The sequence below is a fragment of the Phoenix dactylifera genome, chromosome 9, assembly GCF_051530095.1.
Source record: "Phoenix dactylifera cultivar Ajwa chromosome 9, Ajwa_hap1_PhDact_Kaust_v1.1, whole genome shotgun sequence".
NCBI lineage: Eukaryota > Viridiplantae > Streptophyta > Magnoliopsida > Arecales > Arecaceae > Phoenix > Phoenix dactylifera.
In genome coordinates, this window is record NC_143198.1 from 32,770,336 (window position 1) to 32,794,215 (window position 23,880).

General features: G+C 39.7%; 1 protein-coding gene and 1 pseudogene across 1 annotated transcript; one reads left to right on the top strand and one right to left on the bottom strand.

The window, feature by feature from the left end:
• Positions 1–3,728: 3,728 nt before the first annotated feature.
• LOC103720565 (3-ketoacyl-CoA synthase 1 pseudogene) lies at positions 3,729–5,347 on the top strand (annotated as a pseudogene).
• Positions 5,348–12,083: 6,736 nt separating this feature from the next.
• Positions 12,084–16,999, bottom strand: LOC103720573 (cytokinin riboside 5'-monophosphate phosphoribohydrolase LOG7-like). Its single transcript, XM_008810339.6, has 7 exons — positions 16,780–16,999; positions 15,824–15,921; positions 15,378–15,408; positions 14,255–14,354; positions 14,085–14,155; positions 13,012–13,155; positions 12,084–12,502 (listed from the first exon to the last, which is right to left on the bottom strand). The coding sequence occupies exons 1-7, from the start codon at positions 16,924–16,926 to the stop codon at positions 12,329–12,331; spliced, it is 765 nt and encodes a 254-aa protein (XP_008808561.4). The 5' UTR covers positions 16,927–16,999; the 3' UTR covers positions 12,084–12,328.
• Between the last annotated feature and the right edge of the window lie 6,881 nt (positions 17,000–23,880).

The window sequence follows — 23,880 nt, forward strand, 5'->3', positions numbered from 1 at the left end:
CCAGCAAGCCATGTAGATACGAGGGTAATTGCTAAAAACATACGCCCAGTTGTAAGACACATGCAAGCTCCCATGCAGATACGGGCGCAATTGCCATCCAGTTAAGCAAGACTCCTTACTTATCTAAGAATACTTCGTGCACACATTTTCTCCCCACTCTGGTTGATACAGAAAATTATACCTTACACCAAATGCACCACATATGGGCCCAAATTATAGATAAGCACCATCAAGAGAGACAGGAAGTTTGTCCCTATGGCTTGCTAGTGTCGAAACCAACTCACATACCGGGGTTAAGAGAAATTAGTCCTTACACTTCATGACACTAATCATAGTGCTTGTTTCTACGAACCTCATTCATCAAGTATGCATCTTGGTGCACCGCTATAAAAACTAGCAGGTCCAATAAGTGGCATACAGGGTGTCAAAGTTGTATGGTACATACGGTATAGAGAATAATTTTTTCACAGCTAGACTGCGAGCCTTTTGCTATGATCTCTTAGAATAATGTAAAGGCTGTAAGAACCTACTCTAGTCTCTATATACATTCTAACAAAATAATCACAGGCTATCTTCCAAAAATTCCAAGCTGGTGCAAACCCTCTAAACACTGTCGTCGCCACATGTCGGCACGCCCCCACTCAATAAAGCGCCGTTGCTTCACCGTCAGTATTGAAAATGATATGTGGAACCCCAAATGATTGACGCCTAGCAATAAATCCATGGAAAATCCACAAGCCTGGCGTCATCAAGTTGGCAGGCTTAATTTATAAGCATACGAAACCGTGCAATCAGCACCTTATTGCATGGACTGTGAATTGTGGCATTTGGTACAGGCAACCTAATGCAAAAGGTTTCTTAAATATGTGCAAATCCTTTGTTGGTCTTGAAGGCAATCAAATTTAGAGCTATAAACGTTCAACAAAAAAATTGAGAAAAAGGATGGAGCTATAGAAAGTTGGAGGCTCCTCCAGGATCAGGTTAGTTAATTAGCTCAGCTAAGCCAAGGACCATGACAAACCCAAAGTAGAGCTGTAGGTCATAGAGCATGAGGCTTTTGTATTGATGTTTCAAAACATTACACACAGAGTAATGTAGAAAGTTGTAATGTGATTTAATTACACATTAGCTTGGACTTAGAATTGGACCCATCAAACTGCAAAATATGTCTAAAACCTCGGTCCTCGGTATCTAGACTGATATATCTTGAGATATTTGATGATACAATATCAACATGCTGACAGATGTTTTAAAATGTTTTTTAACATCCAAATCATTTGTCTAAACACAATGCTTAAATCCCAGGTTTACTGTATCAGCCAAGATACTGATGCTCCGGATCCTATATTTTGGCTGAGATCATGAAATATCTTGGTACTTCTCAAAATTTATCCAATTTCCTCGATCTTGGTGTCATGGCCGCCGGCCGAAATGGGCCGGCACTTGCGCTCTCAAAATGCCATTTTTGAGGCACGTACGGCGGAGCACTATGCACGCAGCGAAGGTCAAAACCTTTACATGTTACAAATCTCAATGCACACAGCACATCTCACTGCATCCTGAGTAGATTAATGGTTGTATCGTCTCCATAGCTCTCAAAGAGGTTCACCACATCAATCGTGGATCATGTCTGAACACAGGTTTTGAAGTAGCTGAATTTTTTTTCCCCTACCGATCTCCATAGCTCTTGAAGTAGCTATTGCACGAATCATTAACCGACATCACAAGACACTGACGAATCATTTTTTTTTCGCACGAAAGATACAACTCAAACCCTGCCGAGAGCAAACAAGAGCTTAATATTATTGCCGGCCATTGAAGCTAGCTGGCATGTTTCCTACTTGTTGGCCATTGATTTCAACATCTTTCCCAACCACACTAGTTAAAATTATGCTTCGACGATTTGGGCAACATTTTGTAGTTCCTCTAATATTTGACATAAGAAGGCGACAATGCTGCAAACAGATAACTACATGTAAATCTAAGATTTAAATAATGAACGATAAAATTGCAGTGGAAAAGGACCCAGCTCGCAGAACATCCAGGCCTGTTAAAGGGGAACATAGCATTTGCTTCCACTGTCCTTGCCGTAGACATCGCACTGACCTGTGGGCAATATTTTACCCACGTATGTGCATGTTTTCACTCGAGTGCCGTCTCTTGGATTGCCGACATTGCGTGGAGCGGTCCCTCCCCGGAATCCAAGGCGTAGCTCTACTCTCAGCTTTTAGTGTAATAAATGCATTTGTACTGGCTCGGATCTCACCATTTAACTAATTTATAATCGGCACATTATGCAATATATATATATATATATATATATATATATATATATATATATATATATATATATATATATATATATATATATATATATATATATATATATATATATATTCAAACTAATTTTATAGTGTATAATATAATATATTTTATACTTGATATATTTATTTAAAATATATTAAAAATAGAATTATTTTAGATGCATTTTTACATATTCTCAAGGGAAAAAATTGGTTAGATTGATTTATATTTTTAGGATTTCTGTCTTCAAATATTTTTATGATATTTGTTGACTTATACTACTTGGACAATTTTTTCACTAAATAAATATTTGCTCCACCCTTATTTTTCTTAATTAAAATTAAAAATTATCTATTTCAGCCTGTGTGTACGTGAATTAGTCTTATTTTTAGACTCTCGTCCCATTATCTTAGAATTGACAAAGTACTACCTAACTTAAGCTGCTCTTTGACTTATTATTTATTTGATTTGATCTTTATTTATAGCTGCTACATTATGTTGTTTGATCTAATGCTTGGATATTTTCTTGCCGCTGGTTTTGCCTTGTGAAGATTGACCTATTTTATGATTTTGGGACGGTAATATGTGCTTTAGCTATTCTTCAAAAATATTGTATTTCTATTAGATGAATTATCTGGACGAGACCTATTGTGAATAAATAACCAGATATAATAATATCTTGAATATTTTAAAAAAGATTTTCTATAATACATAGCGACAATAATAAATAAATCATCGGATAACTTTACTATATCCTATCAATATAAATATATATTCTATTATATCAATAAAATAATTTTAATATTTGTAGTATTTATATTACATATACCAAAATTTACTTAATTATGTAAATAAAACTAATATATGATAAATAATTTTAGCCAAGTGCATATCTTAAGAAATCGACCATAGTCTAATAGCACACTTAGATATGATACCAGTAGTTTTAAATGCATACCCTCAAACCAAGATGTCGCACCAATGGAGGTATTAATGTAAACCAACAGGTACCGCCCAATGCATACCTATCTAAACTGGATCTAGCATGGCATGAAATATCAATAGTCAGAGTAAATGAATTTTATCCCTCGACTCAGAAAATAGTGATCATGTGAGATTAGCGTGAGCTGCAAATGTACCAAAAATAAATAATAGATGAATGAATCTTGCAACCTTTGTCTTAATTTTGCAAGATAAAGAAGAAAAAAAATTATTTGATAATTGAATCCGCCTCCCCAGTCGTGACTTAAAGCATCCATCCGTACGCATCCATAAAGTCCCAACTGTCTGGACCTGGCCCACCTATTAATCTCTCCTCCATTTGATTCCTGGCTACGCTCATTCACACCTCCTGCGGCTCGACCTGGTTCTTTATTTCAACTCGTGTTAGGTCAGCTCCATCAATTGTAACGAGACAGCAGCCTCAATCCCTCTTCAATGCTCCTCCATGCCCCAATTCCCCTCCATGCATAATTGCATATGGCTTCTCTTATGCTCCATACACCTTCCATCACCTGTCCCTCTCTTCAAAGAAATTATAAGACCATGCACTTCCATTACCATACACCCATAGAAACACCTGCGGCTCTCTCTCTTTCTCCTCTCCTCTTGGTTCCGGCAAGCTGCAGCCATGCGATCTACAATCCAGTTCCTCAGGATCTCCATGTTCACCCTGTTAGCGCTGACCATTATAATCCACACCATGCTTCCTTCCATCCCGAGTTCGCTGCTTAGCCCAGACGTGCTTCTCTTCCTCTCCGACTACAAGGTGGCCCTCCTCTCCCTCCTCTGGTGCACCACCGTCGCCCTCGTCGCCTACCTGTCGACCCGGCCCCTCCCCGTCCTCCTCGTCGACTACACCTGCTTCAAGCCCGACCACGACCGTCGGTGCAGCTTGGAGGTGTGCGAGTACGTCGGCCTGCGCAGCCGCCGCTTCTCCCCGAGCAGCCAGGACTTCATGCGTGCCATCTTCAGCAAGTCCGGCCTCGGGGACGAGACCTACGCCCCGCTGTACCTCTTCCAGACCGACTACGGTGCCCAGTTCCAGTATGCCATCCTCGAGGCCGAGGAAGGCATGTTCTCCGCGGTGGCCTCCCTCCTCGCAAAGACCGCCGTCGACTCCTCCCGCGTCACCGTCCTGGTCGTCGCCTGCAGCATGTTCGCCCCATCCCCCTCCTTCTCCTCCCTCATCGTCCACCACTTCAAGCTGCCCCCCTCCGTCAAAACATTCAACCTCGCCGGCATGGGCTGCAGCGCTGGCACCATGTCCATCGAGCTCGCCGCCAAGATCCTCCGCCGCCGGGTCGGCTACGCTCTTATAGTCGTCACCGAGAGCACCAGCCTCAACTGGTACTTCGGCAACAACCGCCACATGCTGGTGACCAACTGCATCTTCCGGGCGGGGACCGCCGCGGCGCTCCTAACCAGCGACCCCGCCCGGCTGGGCGCCGCCAAGATGGAGCTGGTCCGCACCCTCCGCACCCACCACGGCGCCGACGACGCGGCCTACAACGCCGCCGTCCAGATGGAAGACGAGGACGGCAACGTCGGCGTCGCGCTCACCAAGGACTTGGTCCGGGTGGCCGGCGCCGGTCTCAAGGCCCACATCTCCACCCTCGCCCCCCGAGTCCTCCCGGTCTCCGAGCTTCTCCGGCACGTCTACAACGTGACGAGGTCGTTCATGGCGGGGGACCGGAAGGCGGTGCACGTGCCGGACTTCACCAAGGCGTTCGAGCACATGTGCATCCACGCAGGCGGGAAGGCGGTGATCGACGCGGTGGAGAAGATAATGCGGTTCAGCCACGGCGTGACGGAGCCGGCCCGGATGTGCCTGCACCGGTTCGGGAACACGTCGAGCAGCTTGGTCTTCTACGAGCTGGCCTACTTCGAGGCCAAGGGCAGGATAAAGAAGGGGGATAGGGTGTGGATGCTGGCGTTCGGGACGGGGTTCAAGGCCTGCAGTGTGATGTGGAGGGCGTTGAGAGACTCCGGCATGGACCCGGACAATCCATGGAAGGATTGCATCCATAGGTATCCAGTGGTGTAGCGGCTCACTCCAATTAATGGGACCCCCGCTATCCTATCCGGAATATCATCTACTATATATCCATGCATCTGTCAACATCAGAAACAGCATGGAAGGAATGAATGGATTCTTTGTTAATTTCTTGAGCGGGTGCGATATAAATGCATGGGAGTGTTGCTGTTGCTAGATCCACAAAGGATTGTTGTATGTGTTAACACGGGACACATGGGTACATGTGCTCCTTATGTTCTTCGCAGTCCTAGTATGGTAGGTATGCATGCATACGAACTGATCTACATTTATGAATCACAGTCCGAGTTGGTTGAAGGGAATAGTTCTCTGCTTTTTTTTTTTTTTTTTTCTTCCCTTTCTTTCGTTAAACAACAATTCTCAGTCTTTACCTTGTTATATCTTAAGGCTCGTTTGATTCGCAGAAAGAGAAGGGAAAAAAATATGGTCAACGAAAAAGTAATGAGATGCCTCTTGTTTGGTTGGAGTTTTCAAAGAAGAGAGACGAAAAAGTTGTATTCCTATGGAAATATGATTCCGATATGACTTTTTCATGAGAAACATGGAAAAATTACTTTCCCATGAGGCAGGAATCACTGTATTTTTATTTGTTTTACAAAAAGGCCCTTCAACATTAAAAAAGCATTAAAGAGGCATTAAAGACCTAATTTTTATTAAGGTCATAATAGGAATTGTTACGGGGGAACTTAGCCACCATGCCCCACGTGACCGGCACGCGCGCCCAGGAAGACTACGGCAGCCCCTTGATCCAGCAATCCGACCCCGAGTCGGACATCTTCGTCTCCGCAGCCCGACCCCGAGTCGGCTGCCCCTTGATCCAGCAATCCGACCCCGAGTCGGACATCTTCGTCTTCGCAGCCCGACCCCGAGTCGGACATCTCTCGACAACGACAGGCTATTCCCCAGAGGCACGTCGCGGCCCTCTGCTCCACTACACCCAGCAACGGTTGTATCTGGCGCTGCTCCACGATCCCCTGTAACAGCCGTACAAGGCGGAGCTCCACTACGCCCTGTCACGGCCGTACCCAGCGCTGCCCCACGACGCCCTGTAACGGCCGTGTCAGTGGCAGCTCCATCGTGCCCCACGACGACGAACCCCCCTGAAAGACCCCCCAGCCTGGTATATATGCGGCTGGGGGGAGAAGGGGGGGTAGGCAAGAACTTCCAGAGCATTCTCCTACTTGCTACTATTATCTTTCCTTCTTCTCCAATCTCCTCTGAAAGGAGATTGAACAATCTATCAGATTCAAGCAAGTTGAAAGGAGAAAGGAAAACATGAAAAGTTAGTAGAACAAAGGTTGAACAAGAGTTTGGTAGATCATGGGTTGCTGGAGGAAACTTTGATTGAATGGGAGCAAAGAAGAATTGAATGAGAAACTTTTGAAGTTGCGACAAAGTAATAAGCTATTGTTAAATGCTTGCTTTTGAAGTTCTTGTTTGGAAATAAATGCTATTAGGAAGCAGAATCAACAAATCATAAAACTCAACTGGGCCTCCTAAAATTGCATAGTTACTAATAACTAATACAAAATAGCTGTACCATCTTTTCTGTTCATAAAAGCAAGCATGGATGTTGCAATACCTACCCATCTTATGAGGATGATGAAAGACCTCCAAAGGGCTCCCCAAGAACATCCCAGCTGGAAGAAGGCTAACGGTTGTTAGTGGTTTCTTATGAAGAACAAAAACACATCTAGATCATGCTTATGTCAAAGCATATAGAACGAGATGACTTCCAGCAAAGATATTTGGATTTTTTATTTTTTTTTTATTTTTTATTTTTTGCTACAACAGACGACTCACACAACTTTGATATGAGAATATTCAAGGAAGTCAGAAAACAACAGATCTCGAAGAGCCTGAGGTAACACCACCTCACCGGTCTAAAGGATCCCACTGGAGTGATCTGCCACAAAGGAAATCACCCGATTTGTGGCTCCATTCGTCTTCCTAGAGACATGCCTCGCCCCAAAAGTGATGCCTCCACCAACCATACTCGAGATGTTCCGAAGCAGGGGGTGGCACCCTACCTCCTTAGGGCACCTCTGGAACTAACCGATCATAGTGGCTAGTGGTCTAGTCCTCCTTCAGGATGACATTGGCCCTCAACACATGCCAAGCGTGACTGAGGCCTGACACTAATTGGATTTTGAAATTTTTGAAGTTAAGCATATATACAGAAAGAGGAAATGCTTGGTTTCAATACAGAATTCAAAGTGCAACCACTCAAAACAGAGTAGCTGAGAGACATACAGACACTATTTTGATTGAGGAAATTGTTTCAGTCGGCCATCCATCTCTGCTCCACAATCTCACGCACTCTCCCATTGTATTCATGTTTGTTCTGACTAAACATCTGTGCAGCTTCCAAATTTGCAGGTGAGTTAAGCTCAGGTCATAGAGTAATGACTGCCAATACGATTGTGTAAAAATATATTCTAATCATTATAGACGACCAACAACTACAAAACAAGTACTGAAATTGAAGAATCCACCTGTCCGGTTCAATTCAGGTGGGCCAAAATACTCTCAACAAATATTTTGCTCATTTACGAGTTGAGTAGAACACACCCGCACCTAACACATTTGCTTTACATGCCTATCCTCAACCCACCAACTTAGTTAAGACTCAAAAGGACGGCCCAATGCACGAGGCTCCTGCTGTTGCGGGGTCTGAAGAGGGCCGGATGTACATAGCTTCACCCTCATATGTGAAGAAGCTATTTTCATATCTTGAATCTATGGCCTCTAACCTTACTATTGATCCAAGACTCATCCTTGATTAAGATGAGGAGGCAATCTAGGATCATGCATTCCAATAAACTATGAAGGAAGGGGGGCCGGGCACCCATAGGAAGAGAGAGAGAGAGAGAGAGAACAGAAAATTAAAGCCCAGAAGAGCATGCAATAAATCAGAACAACAGTTTTATCTTAAGTTTTTCTTTTCTTTTTTTGTTCTTGCTGCTGTTAACCATGAATTGTATGGCCTTCTTGTTCCTGATACGCTCGAACCAAACCCTGGCCAGCAGATGACTGGCCGCATTATTCCCACCATACTAGGGGCAGATGGATAGGTTGTGAGGGCTTAAGGGCAGACTGAGGGCCCCCAAACTCTGGCTGTGTACAAAGCATGCTGATCCATCATGTCTGATGTTCAAACTGAAGCATATAATTGGATTGGTCTTGAGAAGCACAAACGCAACCACTTGTAAAAATCCCTCATGAAATCCAATTTATTTAGATAAGATCAGACAGGTTGGTGGACCTAAGATGGAAATTACCACCTCTATGTTGACAAAACTTAACCAAAAAGCCAAATCCCATCTATGTGACTTCCTTTCAGTGGTCAAGGGATGATCCACCAATGCTTGAGAATGTCTAATGCCCTTTTATCTTATGAAATCAGTGCGAAGCATTGGCGTACCAAATTCCTGGTGCAGAAATTTTCGGACAAGAAAGGGACCCACCATGAAACCTTGAAACAACACTTGCCAGGCTTGCGTTAAGGTTATGATGACCGAACCGGCACAATCAAGAACAGCTCCAAGATTCCTGTGGACTCGGAAATAATCAAGATAAAAGGGGAGAAGGCAGAGTTTGAAATCAGAAACTACAATGATATCTGAAATCAAAGTTACAAGCCAAGCAACCAAAGCAGACCATCATCTGCAGAAGTTGGGCATTTTAAGGCCTTATGAGTTTGATCATGTGGGGGCTAAAGATCAGTTCAAGCTTATGCTTAACAACAGAAGACCTAGTAACCCAGCAGAAAACTTTGGTCCATTAGAACCCTTAGTTCCCGCTACCTCCTACCCTGTTCTTGCTAAAGCAGTACGAATCATTTAGTTCAGTTCATCTTAAGCATCTATTCACACAAATTTTCATCCATAACAAAGCACAAGTGAAGAAATCATCCAATAAGGGTAGACTTTCTCAGTTTATCTGAAATCTGCTCAGACAACTAATAAGATATAAAAACAAAATGCTTCCCAACAGGGAAGAAGCTAAATTATTTCAGGGAGGGAGGGGGGGAGGAAGCCACCCGGACTTTATTAGAACAGTGGCATTTACAGAAACTTTTAAGAAAGTTGGGCATATTGAGGTAAATTCTATTATACATGACCACATTCAAAAGAAGCTCAGCATAAATAAAGCAAGTATTCTATTCGAGCAGAACACAGTAATGCTTCCAAAGGAGTTCAACAGTAACCTCACCTAGATAATCATATCAGTGCTTTATAAAGGGCAGAGTTCCAATAATGAGTGAAAACGACCAAAATTTGATTGCATAATCTGTTAGCTATATGACATCAAGGGGTCAATAAGAATCAACTAGATCCCATCTGTCGGCCCGTATACATGGATATACATAACGTATACAAAGCTTAGCAAAGCAAGAAAAAGAAATAGTTGTTTACATGCCCATCTGTCGGCCCGTATACATGGACATACATAATGTATACAAAGCTTAGCAAAGCAAGAAAAAGAAATAGTTATTTACATGCCCATCTGTCGGCCCGTATACATGGATATACATAATGTATACAACAACTATGGTTCGGGCATGTATCAAAAGAATGGTTTAGCTTACTGTTTACAAGATACAGTCCACTGAAACAATTATTCTGTCTTTTGGTTTTTATTGTTGGGATAAATTAGCTTATGGGGACTGAATGCATTAACTCATTTTCTGTAAAATATTGTCACAATTTCTCGAGGGAAGGGGAAGAATTTTGTTTTAGAACTAGAGCATAACTTGGTAAGTTGACACTATGTGCAAGTCAAGGGAGACAAGTGCTTGGATTAGTCAATTAGATTGTGTTTGGAAACTAAATAAAAAAGAACAAATAATACTTAAACCATTTATTTCATCTATTTCCACACAAACAATTATTTGAGTATATGGAGCAAATCAATGTTTCAGGAAAGTAGAATTGGTATTTCAAAAAAATCGGCATATCATAAATGCTCGATTTTTCTCCTCCTAGTCCATTTACTTCACTTAAAAATAACTCATTCCTGCACCTTCAAAAAAAAAAAAATTCCTGTGAAATGATAGGATGATCTAATCCATTCTTTTATCAAAATTACTGTATTTAACCCAGCTGTTCACGCTTTTCTTTTAATTTCGCTTTCCAATGCAGCCTCAGTGATTGGTCAGAATGGATGGCCGTTGTAAAGTATTAAGAAGTTTTGAAATATAAGACACTTGCCTTGCCAATGCAACCATCTTTTTTTGTTTGTCTTTTCTTAAGATATGGCTGAATAAATTATAGTTTATTTTGCAACTAAAAAGTGAAGAGTTATGGTCTATACTCTATACTAGGTGGCAAGTGTTTTGCAGTCTTCTCTGGCCAGGATCAGGATCTTACTTGGTGGTGAAGGCAAGTGTTCTGCAGGAAAAAAAACATGGAGCAAATCATTGTTTGTTAGAAATTTCAAGAGCTCCATACTTATTAGTTTGATACATTTGACCTCTTCTAAAATGATATTGCATGCAACCGGGGGATTGAATCCACGACACTGCTCATACAAAGCAAGATCTTCAGTCGCATGACAGCTTACACCTTAATTAGAGCAGGCCAAAAACCTCTCCTACCTTTTTTTTTGATTTTCAAATTACATATTCCGTAAAGTATCTTATAATAAGTTGTTAGGATGTTCCAACGGTTCTAAAATTTACAATTTGGATGGCGAGTGCGATTGATTGGAGTGTTTTGTTCAAGAGGAAAAGAAAATCTGTTGTTATTTTAGCGTTTTGGACTCTCATGGCTTCGTGGTGTGAAGTTGGAAGAAGCAATGATTTCCGCCATGGCCGATGATCCCTGGCGCGAGTAGGTGAGGTGAGGCATGCGTAGGTGAGAGGCGTGAGATGACTTCTATCTATCTACGGGTGCGTTGACGTCAAGAATCCGAGTTTGGAAGGATATGGGAATTTTTTTTTAAGATTTCGTACATCTTTCTCACAGTGCTCTTCATGAGCAAGACATTAGAGCCACCCCTTTCCACTGGTGGGTCAAAGATATTGCCTTTGTTTCCACATCTGTAACTCTTGCTTCAGGACAAAAGGGAAGAGATTCGGTGAGGATCCCAATTCAAAGTCTTGATTCAGTTTTGTGACTTTTCTCAGACAAAGGGAACTCTATATTCCATGTAAACAAAAGTACCGACCAAACTAGAATTAATAATACGGAGGGCCAACACCATGGCTCTATTGTGTCAAGGTCGACACCACCTACAGGGTCCACCGGTGCCTTCTTGCCCGCGCCGACGCTGATAACATTGGACCAACTGGTTTCGAAGAATCTCAAAAAGATTTTGATAGAATGAAAGATGAGAAATCAAAGGGGATGATTAGACCGCGTGCTATAACAATCAATAAGAAAAAAAAAAAAAAGACTTTAGAAGATGAATGCATGTTGACAAAAAAGCAGCTCAAATTTAGACAGACGAGCAAATGCAGCTGCAAAAACCTGAATGGAAGCTGACATGGAAACTAGGGTTCCGAATGGAAACTAGGATCCAGTTATCAAAGCGAAGGTCTTGCATATAGCTAAAACCACCATAAAGAGACCAAAGGATTGGTGACCATGTAAAGGGCATAACTGAAAACATGATCCACTTTACACATTTCTATTTGGCAGAAGTTATCAGCATTTTGCATTCGCTGTCGCTCGTTGAAAAGAACGGCAACAACCAGGATTTGCTTGCAGGTCTAATCAAGTTCAACAAAATCGGTCAATATACCCGTCTTTTTATTTGAAAACAAGAAACCTTGTTAACATTTCACAACAGGTGAATTGCAACATTTCCAGTAGTAGCCTGTATATAAATATGCTATAGTCTGCATCATTGTAATGCATACAGCGAATAACAACACGATCTACATATATTTATGGATGGATATAGCAAAAGTTAGCATACCAAGTACTCTTAGTAGACCACGTAATTTTCTTCACCAAATTTTTGTCACTGCCAAAAGGGGGTGGTGGTTGGGCTGAACAATGAGGCAGCAATGCCAGGCTCTGGTTCACGCACAAAATTCAAAGGCTTCTGCTCAGCCTCCCAAACCAAGTGGGATTCAAGCTCCAGCTTCTGCTCGGTCTCCCAAACAAGGTTCACTTCATACTCCGCCTTGTATTCCTAGCAAATTGACACCAAAGAGTGAGAATTTTAGACATTTTATCTGGAAAAACTGGCAACCTCTTAGAAATAAACATGCCTCAGAAATGATCTTCAATTCATTGAGCAATCAAAGCGGAGAAGCTTACAATGAACAGAATAATAAAAAACAGCTAATGGACTTGCATGGAAATTGATCAAACAACAAAAACATTTCCAATAAATGCATTTTAAATTAATAATTTAGGTTGACAGCGCTCTGCTAACGCTGGTACTCAAATTGCTCGACAACATTAATGTTGGTGGAAGCTGCAAAACCATGATAATGATCTATGGATCACTCAAGTTAAAGTGATTATAACATTTTGGTTCTTTCTCAAACTTGAGTTTGCAGCGTATGGATAACGGCCTATTCAATTTCTTATGGTTTGGTTGAAAATTGCTTATGATGAAGCATGCAAGAACCACAGAATACAAAATGAAGTTTGCCAGCATGAAGTATTTATAAAAAGTTCTCTGTTGATCATTACCTCCAACTTCCTGATCAACTCCTCGACTGATGGGGCCGCAATGATGATGCTGCGAGCATTTTGGGATATAAACCCTTCGTCAACAGCCATATCTATGAATGACAACAGCGAATTGTAAAAGCCATCAACATTCAGGAGACCAACCTGTCCAGTTATAAATATGTTGATTCAGAAAACACAATTTTTCCTCTAAAAAGAAGAATACAGGTATCAAATGTGATCAGAAGTTAAATATTAAAATATGAAACAACCTATCTAGTTATTAAAACATTTCAAGCCATAAAATAGCCATGTATTCAGTTGCTTATATAAATAGAATTATATCTATATAACCATCACAAAAAGATAAGCATCTGACCCCACCCAACCGAAAGTCATTACATTTAAAATAAGTCATCCCCATTCTAAGTACTTGCAATTTTGGCATATATATATCAAGTCCTGACGATCTTTTTAGGTAGGAAGAATCCTAGCTGATAGAGAAATGATAATTAAGTATTGCTCGAGTGCTGTCTCCATATAAACAGTAGTTTGACCGTGACTTTCCTTAATTATATTAGAGGAATATGATAGGAAATTACACCAAACAAGGACTAGACTGCAATGATCCTTATTTTTTAGATTGATTTAACAGAAAAGCCAGCCAAAACCTTCTTGACTATATTACTAAACAAATGCATCATATCGCATGCATCAATCTATTTCTGGTTGGCAAGAAGAGTAACACAGTCAATTATAACCAACAGGGGTCCATCAAAACAATGGAACACATTACCGTCCGTGCACATACATGTCTACCGTTTGGACCAAATGCTAACAGGGACAGGTATACGAGTCAAAAGCTATAGGCTTTTAATTGGTAATAAAGGGTTCACTATAATTGTTCCAATAACAAATTCAAGTTACAATGTTGGTCTACTGTATTTGTACAAGTAAAAGTTTGTGGGGACCTCCAGTGAATGGATTGAAAGATCCAAATATACACGCTAGCTTATACAGAAAAAATGAATTACGATATCCCCACTGAATTGGTTGTTCCCCTTGTAACAGAAGGAGATAATGAAATAACTTACAGGCTTCTTGTGAATTCCAAGCTGAGACCATGTAATGACCTCAAGCAGTTCCTCGAGCGTACCATACCCACCTGATGTGCCAACTTACATGAGAAACGTGACGACAGTAAAACAAAGAAGTGACATTAGACATTATAATTCCCCAACGGGTCGAGCTAAAGAAATTTTACCAGGCAAAGCAATGAAAGCATCAGCTTCACGAGCCATCTCAGCTTTTCTCTCATGCATATCTGATACAGCTCTGACTTCTCCCACAGGCTCACCAGTTAACTGCATACAAAAATTTATTTGCATTTATTAAGCTTAAAACAGTATCATGTTATATTTTCTACATCTCAAAGAACAACATGCATGTCGGCATAGGAATGCAAATAAAGTTTCCTGAGCACATACAGAAGCAAGATGTTGGCGAACATTCTAGAAGAAAATGCAGGCAAATTAGCATAATGGCAAAACCGAATGTTGATTTCTATTGAACAGCCACTTATACCAGTATACTAATATTTTGTGATATTATAAGAGATTAGCTACTCATAACACTGCAATATTTTTATCTATGCCTAGCACATATTAGCATTAGAACGCTATCACACCCGAAAGACGCAATATAGAACATCTGTCTTGCAGTAGGAACTCTTATAAAACATCAAACTATAACATTCCTACATAGGCATTTTAGGTGGAGGGGCAAAATCTGCACAGTGCAAAAGTACCCCTAAAAGACAAAAGTTTCACCCTTACAAGGATTAGGTATTGCTGCGGAAGTACTTTAAAAAAAAAAGGTTAAAATGCCTCGCTCATTCTCTGGTCCACAAAATGGATAAATATGCAAAATATATGAAATTTTAGTCCATATTATAAAACAATATAGAAGAAGGTAGTCTTTTGCAAAATAGTAAGATTGCTCCGCCGTAACCTAGGTGTTACAAGTTTGAAATATGCAAACAGTCTCTCCACATACAAGGTCCAAACTCTGCAGTGGTGGGAGCCTATGCATTGGAATACCCCTTTTAATTATTATAAAACAACAAACCAAATTCCATATTTAACCAAAGTTTCCATGTATCATTGAATCAAAATTAGGATGTGTAACCACCACCACACAAAAAGAAGCAAAAAAAAAAAAAAAAAACTTCCATATGCTCACCACCATGACATACACACATTAGCACTACCATCTCAAATGCAACAATAAATTCCTAAAATCATGGATTTCGTATAGAAAAGTAAAGAAAAATCAAGTGCGAATGACACAGGATGGCAAAATGGGCAATCTCCAGATAACGAACTCACCTCCCTTGGCATCAGTGGTCTTGGAATAACTCTGCAAGAGAACAAAGAGATAGTAACATAAACTCCCAAGTAATTAGAATCATAAATCCAAAAGTAGACTGAGTGCGTAGACTTCATAAAAAAGACAAAAGCAAATTAAGAGCCATATGGAACATCCACGATAGGAGAGAGAAAGGTTTTCTTTTCCCCCTTGTAAGAGAGTACCAAACTGTTTTCTCTTTCAGAAAAATGCAATTAAGACTATTGCAGCAGCATGTAAACTAAATAACAAAGCGTCAGCCACATGTCGCAATGAATAGCAGGAAAAAGAAAAACAAAGAGAAGGAAGTCGCCATTTTTGTCAGGAAGGTAGAAGAAGAAACATGTTCCATTTATAGGATAAGCCCAAACAAAAAGGAACCCGCAGAAGAAAGATGAGAAAGAGGAAGAGGGTCAAGTGAACCAACCCAAGGACATGGCGCCCTCCATCATGGACTGCATGCGAAACCAGGCCCATCAATCCAATGCTCCCTCCTCCATACACCAAGTCTATGCCCCGCTCTACCTGCCCCACAAACATGCAAGTGCAAACGCCAAAGCACACGTGTCAAACAGCCAAGCCCGTTGCACAAATTCCAAGCCTATATTTTCCCAAGCTTATATAGCAAATGAAAGGAAAAGGATAGAGAAATTTAAGTCCAAAATTCCCATGGAAGCGGAGGTCCTCGTGAGTCATATGAGAAGGGTTACGAGGAGACATGGTAATGAGTCATGATACCAAGGGAGTACGTTCCCTTCCAGAGAATGGCATCAGGAGAGCCTCCTCCCTTTTTTTTTTGATCCACAATAATAAAGCTTATCTCTTTTGGTTTTTTTTTTTTTGCCCCTTTAATAACTATTTGGCAGAGATCATGCAAGAAGGCTGCCTGCGACCAGGCTGATTACAGCTAGCAATCCCTCATGCCGAACTCCCGAATTCCCCCCCACAACCCACTCCTTCAAAGCCTCCTAAGTTCTTAAAAGGTTAGAAAAATGCAATTTTTAACGGAAATAAGAGGCAAAAATCTGTTCATTTTCAAGAAGAAATCATCAAAACAGGCATTTTCATAGATCATGGATATGCATTGACCTAGATCTTTTTTTCAAGAAAAGGAGGAGAAAACCCTATCGGAATCCACCCTCAAAAGGTGCAGAAAAGAGGCTCAGGAATCCATGGACGACAGCCCTCCCATTCTTGTATACAAGCCAGAAACCGTCGATCTTGTAATTGGATTGAATAGAAATGCAAAGGGAAAAATTATAAGACATGCTTTGGAAATTGGAACATCAAGATCCAAAACCCGATAGAACCGTTAAAAAGATAAAACCAACAGGAAAAAAACATCATTTTTTCCCTTCAAAAAGGTCGAATCCTTTTGATTACCAGTTCCTTCCCGAGCTCGATAGCGGCCTCCTGGTAGCTCGCCTTCTTCCCTGGCTGGCTCCCACAGTAGACGCAGATCCTCCTAAACCTCGACCTCTTCTCCTCCTTTTCCTTCGCTGCGACCTCCATCGCCACCTCTCTCTCCATTCCTCGACCAAACTCTCTCTCTCTCTAGCGAAGGAGGTCGCGCTCCAGAGAGACAGGCTTATGAGAACAAGGCCATCTGTGACCCCCGTCTCTCACTATTTATAGAGAGAGGTCTCTTAACGCCGTTATAGTTCTTAGGTAGAGTATGCCGCTTTACGGTGTTACCTCGGCATGAACGGTGCGAGATGCACCTGATCCGGACGTCCGCCAGCCGTGTGTTTTGCAATATAAAAACGGAGGGCCTTTTAGGTACCACATTTATTTTTTTTCCAAATAAAATCACATAAATCAAGATATTTCATATTATTATTATTATTATTATTATTATTATAAAAATATTTTTATTATTTTTCAAAAATAAAAGCAAAAATTATTTTGTTTTCATTATTTTTATAAATAAAAATTTATATCTTTTATCACCACTTTGAAGACTACCTCAATGATTGCGCCATCACTAGATTGACAACCACCATCATTATTGTCGTCTAAACAAACATTCATCACTACTGCTACCATCCCTATCATCTCCATCACCAACCATTATTGACACCTCTATGGTCATCTTCATCAACATCATCATCGCTATTGCTACATCGATCACAATAAAGTTGTCGCCACGATCTCTACTATACCAATAGTCGCCACCCCCACATACACTGGTATCCTTGTGCCATCACCACCGCGAGAACCACCATTATAACCTTCATTGTCTTTGACACCTTTATCACCTTCTCCACCGCTATCATTATGCTAATGCTTTTTAAAATAATTGATCAATACCAAATACATTTATAATTTAAAAAAAATTAGAAATAAAATAGAAATGAAATATGTTATTTTTATGTTAATTTTGTATTTCTAGAAGGTAAAAATAAAACCTCTTTCTTATTTAAATAATGAGGATTGGAAAGAGATCATGATTCGAATTATGTGGTATAATGAGTGGCAATGGTTGGCCAGCACGGTTTTTGATGCAACCAAACATAGTAACTTGCTTAATGTCCATATGCAGTATGATATGTAAGCTATGTCCAGATGCATGAAAACTGCGTAAAAAAACATTATTTCAAAAATTCCAGTTTTTGATGTTCTAGATCATGAAATGTCCATGAAGTTTTCCTTGTAACTAAACATGCCCATGAAGTTGCTAGACGTTTTGCAATAGTTCCATTGTTATAACTAATAACTGTAAACTAGAGTTCAAACACGTTCCAAGTATAGACTAAATTTCAGAGTCACTGGAATTTTCCATCTTCTAATTTTCATTCACCTATGTTTGGTATGCAGAGTAGTAAATTATAATGTCATTAGAATTTCATTTAACCTATATATAGGTTGGTGTTGGTAAGAGCATAAGGAAAATAGGAATAAGAAAAACTATATACCAAGTAATAAACTATACCATTGTCAAAATTTTTGCATGAACCTACAATAATTTATATCTTTTTTAATATCATTTCAAGATAGCATTGCAACAAAGAGGTTAATTAAAATCTTGCCCAGATGGTTCGCAACATGAATCATTTATGCTTAAAAGAAGTTGCCATTTGCTACTAAAAACTGCATTGAACTAAAAACTGCGATATTGGTATCCTTAGGGGTCCAAGTTGATTATTGAGTGAAACAAAGAAATGCAAGCATCCGAATAGGAAGAGGATATTAAGCATCCGAATCTTTTGATCGATAACTATATCGAATTAGTTAAATTTTGTTAATGATGGAGTCCGACAAGGGCGAAATCGTATCGAAAGAAAATTAATTAAAATTCTCAGTTCCATCATACCAAATTTGGTCAGGTTCGTACTTGGCGGTTGTTTCTAAAGCCACAACGCATCTCACGTGGAAACTTTCTTAACAGGAGATTAGGAGGGATGGAAGGCGTGGGTTTTTTTTTTAATGAGATTACATAGAGATCGCTAGCGCTTACGAGCAAGACTATCCTCCTAACATTGCTCACGGAACTTTGAATGGAAAAATATAGGGCCCAGCAATATTCTGCGCTCCCCAACCACTTGCCGATCCATCTAGTTGTCACACTCGAAAATGTCATTTTCTTGCATTTGTTTCTTCTTCATTTTTTAACAAACGTAGCAACTTTTACTTGAGCACGTCTAGCATGCATAGACTCATGGAAAAAAAAGGATTTGACAAAAGCAGTAGCTTTCACACTTGTTGCTGCCCAAAACTCAAGCCCAGAAGGCTAGATGAGCTGGCGAATGCGAAGTGGTCGGATTGTGTCGGATTGCTGTGCTCGGATGAAGAGGTCTGTTTCGGAGCTAGAAGTCCGATCTAAAAATAAAAAAGACATTACCGATGGTCGCTGGATTTTGTTCGAATAGAAGCTTTGAAAACCTGCAGAGGCTTGAGAGAGCAAGCAAAAGCCAGCATAAGAGTGAGAGTGTGCATAAGCATACCTAAAGATCCTTTAAATGTTGTCTATATAAGATGAGGATTGACATCGGTTACTAAAAAAGGTGGACATGCATGCGAACTACTCGGTGAGCAATAATTACCTAGATATTACGCAAGGCTTAAGCATGCAGATCATGTACTTGAGCAAGCTTTAATAGTCTTTATGGAGCCCCTAATAAAGATTATGTTGTGAGCTTTTTTTCTAAAAAAAATTTCTTTATTTTTATGCATCGTTATTTTTGCTGAGAATAGATGCGTGCTAAGGCTCCCTTCTCTCTGCGTCAAAGCAAACGTTTCTGACCAATGAACAACTTCGCCATTAAAAAGAATGTTATTATTACAAAGAATGAAACGATGAGGTGCCGTCAAATTAAGCACGAGGATCTCGACCGCGACAGGGTTCTCTCTGACGCCCCACTTGTTCCTTTTCTCGTCTTGCAGCCCTGACGTCACTCCCTGCGTCGAAATGGGACGCCCGCAAGGAGCCATCTGGACGTTGCTTCCACTGACGCCGTCCTCTCATTCTTTATATATATATATATATATACACGCGTGCCCAGATAAAACATTTCTTTTAAGAAGGAACAAAAAAAAAAAACGTAGAAAAAATTTCTCCTATCTAAAATAAATTTTTTTATATTTAATTCACCATTAAAAATTGATTTATTTCAAAATAATTTATACCTGGTTGAATATTTATTTTTTATATATTTAATAAAAAAATTAAACCATTTTTTATAAAAGCTTAAAGATGTTTTTGGAAAAAAATTATTTCAATTTTAAGTCCGTAAAAATTTAAGTTTTTCATATCTTACATATTTTTTTATAAAATATAAAAAATATATTTTAAAAAAAATATAAATTACTTTTTTATTGGCGATATTTTTTCCATTTTCTTCCCGCAAACCAAATCATCACCATTGTCGTATCCGTGGCTTTTCTCTCCCCGTCTCAGGCATTGTCTTGCCGTCCCAAATTACCATATTGCCCTTTATTTGTAACGGATCACGCCTACCCGTTTCCACCGGTAACCTGTCTCCTACCGCGTGGCAGACAGCGGCGAAACGGCTGTCCTGCCGTTACGGGATGACGTGGTCGCGATGTGAAACGGAATCGTCAGTTGTCGTCCTTTTTCTGTTACGGAGGGGAAAAAAACAGAAAAAGAAAGACGCCGGCTGGTGGCTGTCCGACCGTCGGATGATGTGTGACGGATTGGACAATACTTTTAGAGGACCACGTGGAGACAGAGAAAACCGTTGGATGGGAGATGCCATTTAATGTGTACGGTGCATCGCGAGCCGTCATGAAACATCCCGATGTGGATACTGCCCGTATAAATTCGAAAAAGCGACACCGTGGAGCTTTGTCGTACGTGCGAGAGGCGAGCACGAGCGCGGCCCGCAAAGCTTATGTCAAGCCGGATAGCAAGGTACGCACGATGCGGTAACTATCCCGATATAACGGTCGTTATGACGGAAGAAATTCCGTCACAGCCCGGTCCGATCTTCGGACTAAAATGTTATTCGGCTAGACTTCTAAACGTTCAGGTTCTTCTAATTATAAAATATTTAAATCTAAAATTATATTTTTTTGTATAGAATTCAGATTTTGCATGTTATGTAACAATTGCTATTTCCAAAAAAATTGGTGATGCTGAGTCCCATTACAGTACTTATGTTTCGAAAAAAATTGCTGTAATTATATAAAAATATTGTAATTATGCTAATACAAATGCAAATAGTTTATGTTGAAATATTTATTAAAAAAGAGAAAAAAAAGAAAGAGAAAAATAATTCTATTTTTTTGTTCTATCTTATTCGATACATCTTAGTGGATATACATACTTGTGTATAAATTTCATAAAAAAAATTAATATAAGCTGATATAGGAACAATAATAGTGGAAAATATTACTAGCTGATACCAATTGTTATATAATTTCTAAAATTATTCTAACAAAATAATACTAATAAAAAAATATTATAGATAATACAAATTATTCCTAAAATTATACTAATAATTTATAATAATAATAATAATAATAATAATAATAATAATTACCTGTTTGTCAAAATAATTGAATAATATAGATATAGAATATTATTTTTATCTAAATAAATAATATTAATATGAGATTATAGTGACTTCTAATGATGATATAATGACTTATAAATTGGTTCCTATTTGGAAGCCGGGGGAGCCTCTGAGGATATGCTATGCGGTACTAACGTGTTATTATTGCTATGGTTGCTTGGGCGACTTTAGTGGGACAGGGAAGGCAGAAGCTGAAACGTAGCAATGGCGAATGATGAGAATAAAGGAATGCGGGAGAAGCGGCGAGGACGAGTCCTGTCGCATTAAATTCTGGCAAGCTTTTTGGATTGGCGCTGCTTCCGAGGGATTGCCGGGGTCATGATTGGGGTTCGAGGGATACGGGAATCATTCTTCCAACTCGTGAAACTGCGGATCCTGCATTCTCTAGGTTTTCTCACTTCAGGTGAAAGATACACGTGCGATACGCGCATCTTTTTATAAAAATTAAAATAAATTATAAAAAAATAAAATTATATTTACATCCAACCATATCTAAAAAAAAGTACATATATATTTCTTAAATTTATTTTTATCTAACCTTTAGTCAAATCGTTAATTTTAAATAAGGCCTAGATATATGTACAGAGATACCCAGTAATACTATTGATTATGACATTATTGATTATATTAAACTACCGCAGTAATATTTACAGCGGGCAAAATAAGAACATATATATTTTATTTAACAACAGATATGTTTTAGTAGCAACTGAACTATCCAGGAGGATATCACAGTGCAAGTTCATTATAGGTCCTGCAATCCAAAACAGTCTTGATGACATGGCAGTAATTTAAGCTGAGGGGAACATGACACATAGTATATGCCAGGATTCATGCAACTTCAAGAATAGCACCAATCAAGATGCAGGTGAGGACGGCTTCTTTAGGTCCACAAATCACCATCATTCAAATTACAGATCACGGGCTAACGAAATTGCTGGCTAGGGCATGAAAATTCTCCGTTATGTAAAATTTTTAAGAAAATGGCTAATATTTGATCATTGTCAAATTGTTCGAAATCTAGATTCTAGATTTTTGTTTTGGAAGGAATTGAAGATCCTTCATTTTTCTTTTCAATGGGCATCCCACCCAGAAAAGAGCTCATATGGTAAGAATTACAAGCTTCCCTCAAGCACAAGGGACAAGTATATTAGTTTCACTTGAAGTTTTGTCATTATCTACCTACTATTTCTCTCACAGGTGCATATTTTTGTCTCTCATCTTCGTCATCTTGCAAAGTTAGGGCCTCTGATTCGTTTTATGTATATCATGTATAGGTTGCAAGCTGGCAAAACACTTGGCTCTCTCATTTCAATTTAGTGACACTGTAACTACTGCCCTGTAATGATAATTCATTCTGATATTTGAGGTTAGACTCCTTTTTTTTTTTTGGCAAACAAAAAGGTTTGTGTTGAAATGAAACCAAAACTACTATCATACATGCATATGTAAGCACCCACTGCCACCATAGATTCTCATATCTTTGCCTGTGGCTATAAAACATACTGCTGCAGTGCCCCAGTGGCCCATCCTTCAAAACCTGGATGCACATAATGTGCATGGCCGGTCATCAGATCCAAATTTATCCGAAGGCTTCAAACGTCGATGTCCACGGGCAATGATCCTGCATATAGTATGTGTGGAATAAGTTGGATGCCTTCAGTTTCTTATAGGCCGGAAACCGAGAACAAACACTCCCATAGTCCAAAATCAGGTGAGGCAAGCTGTGGCTTTCGAGTTTGTCTGGGTAATGGCAGGAGGGATTTACCTGAATCATTGCATGGTTCCATACCATAGTCCTCTGTATTTTGGAAGCTTGGTTGAATCAGAAGCAACTCTATGCTTGCCTAAAGACTGAGACTTCGGACCAGATTGGATTTGCATCTGATAACATCACTTGTAGGAAGATTCAGCTTCGAAGCAGGCTCCAAAAACAGAAACCGCTGTCGAATTTAACATTCTCCGCAAAGACACCTAGCTTCAAGACATGCAATTAAAGCATTATCCCTATATAAAAAAATAAATCTACGATGTCAAAAAGCAAGCTAAAGGCATCAATATTGAGGTTGGACTTGATTACCATTCTAGAATTCAGTAAGAACCTAACATTCACCTCAATTTCATGATGTTGTCGGTCTAAAATAGTAAGTATTCAGTAAGATCCTATCATCACTTAGTTTTTTTGACATTTAAAATGGAAAAACAAAATTCCATTTTCATAATTAAAGGCATAAGAAACACCTCAAGTGAGCCCTCTATGTGATACATACTCATCAATTTTCATGGCTTCACCATGAGCCTTCTTGAAGAGCCTCATTTTCATGTATAAAACAAAGCAATACTCTTATAAGCCTTTCTTCTTATAATGCAGCAGCTTCATGAAATGGGATGCAACTAGATCAAGAAATTCAACGCCCACAAGTTGCACTAACTAACCCCAGGCAAGTGT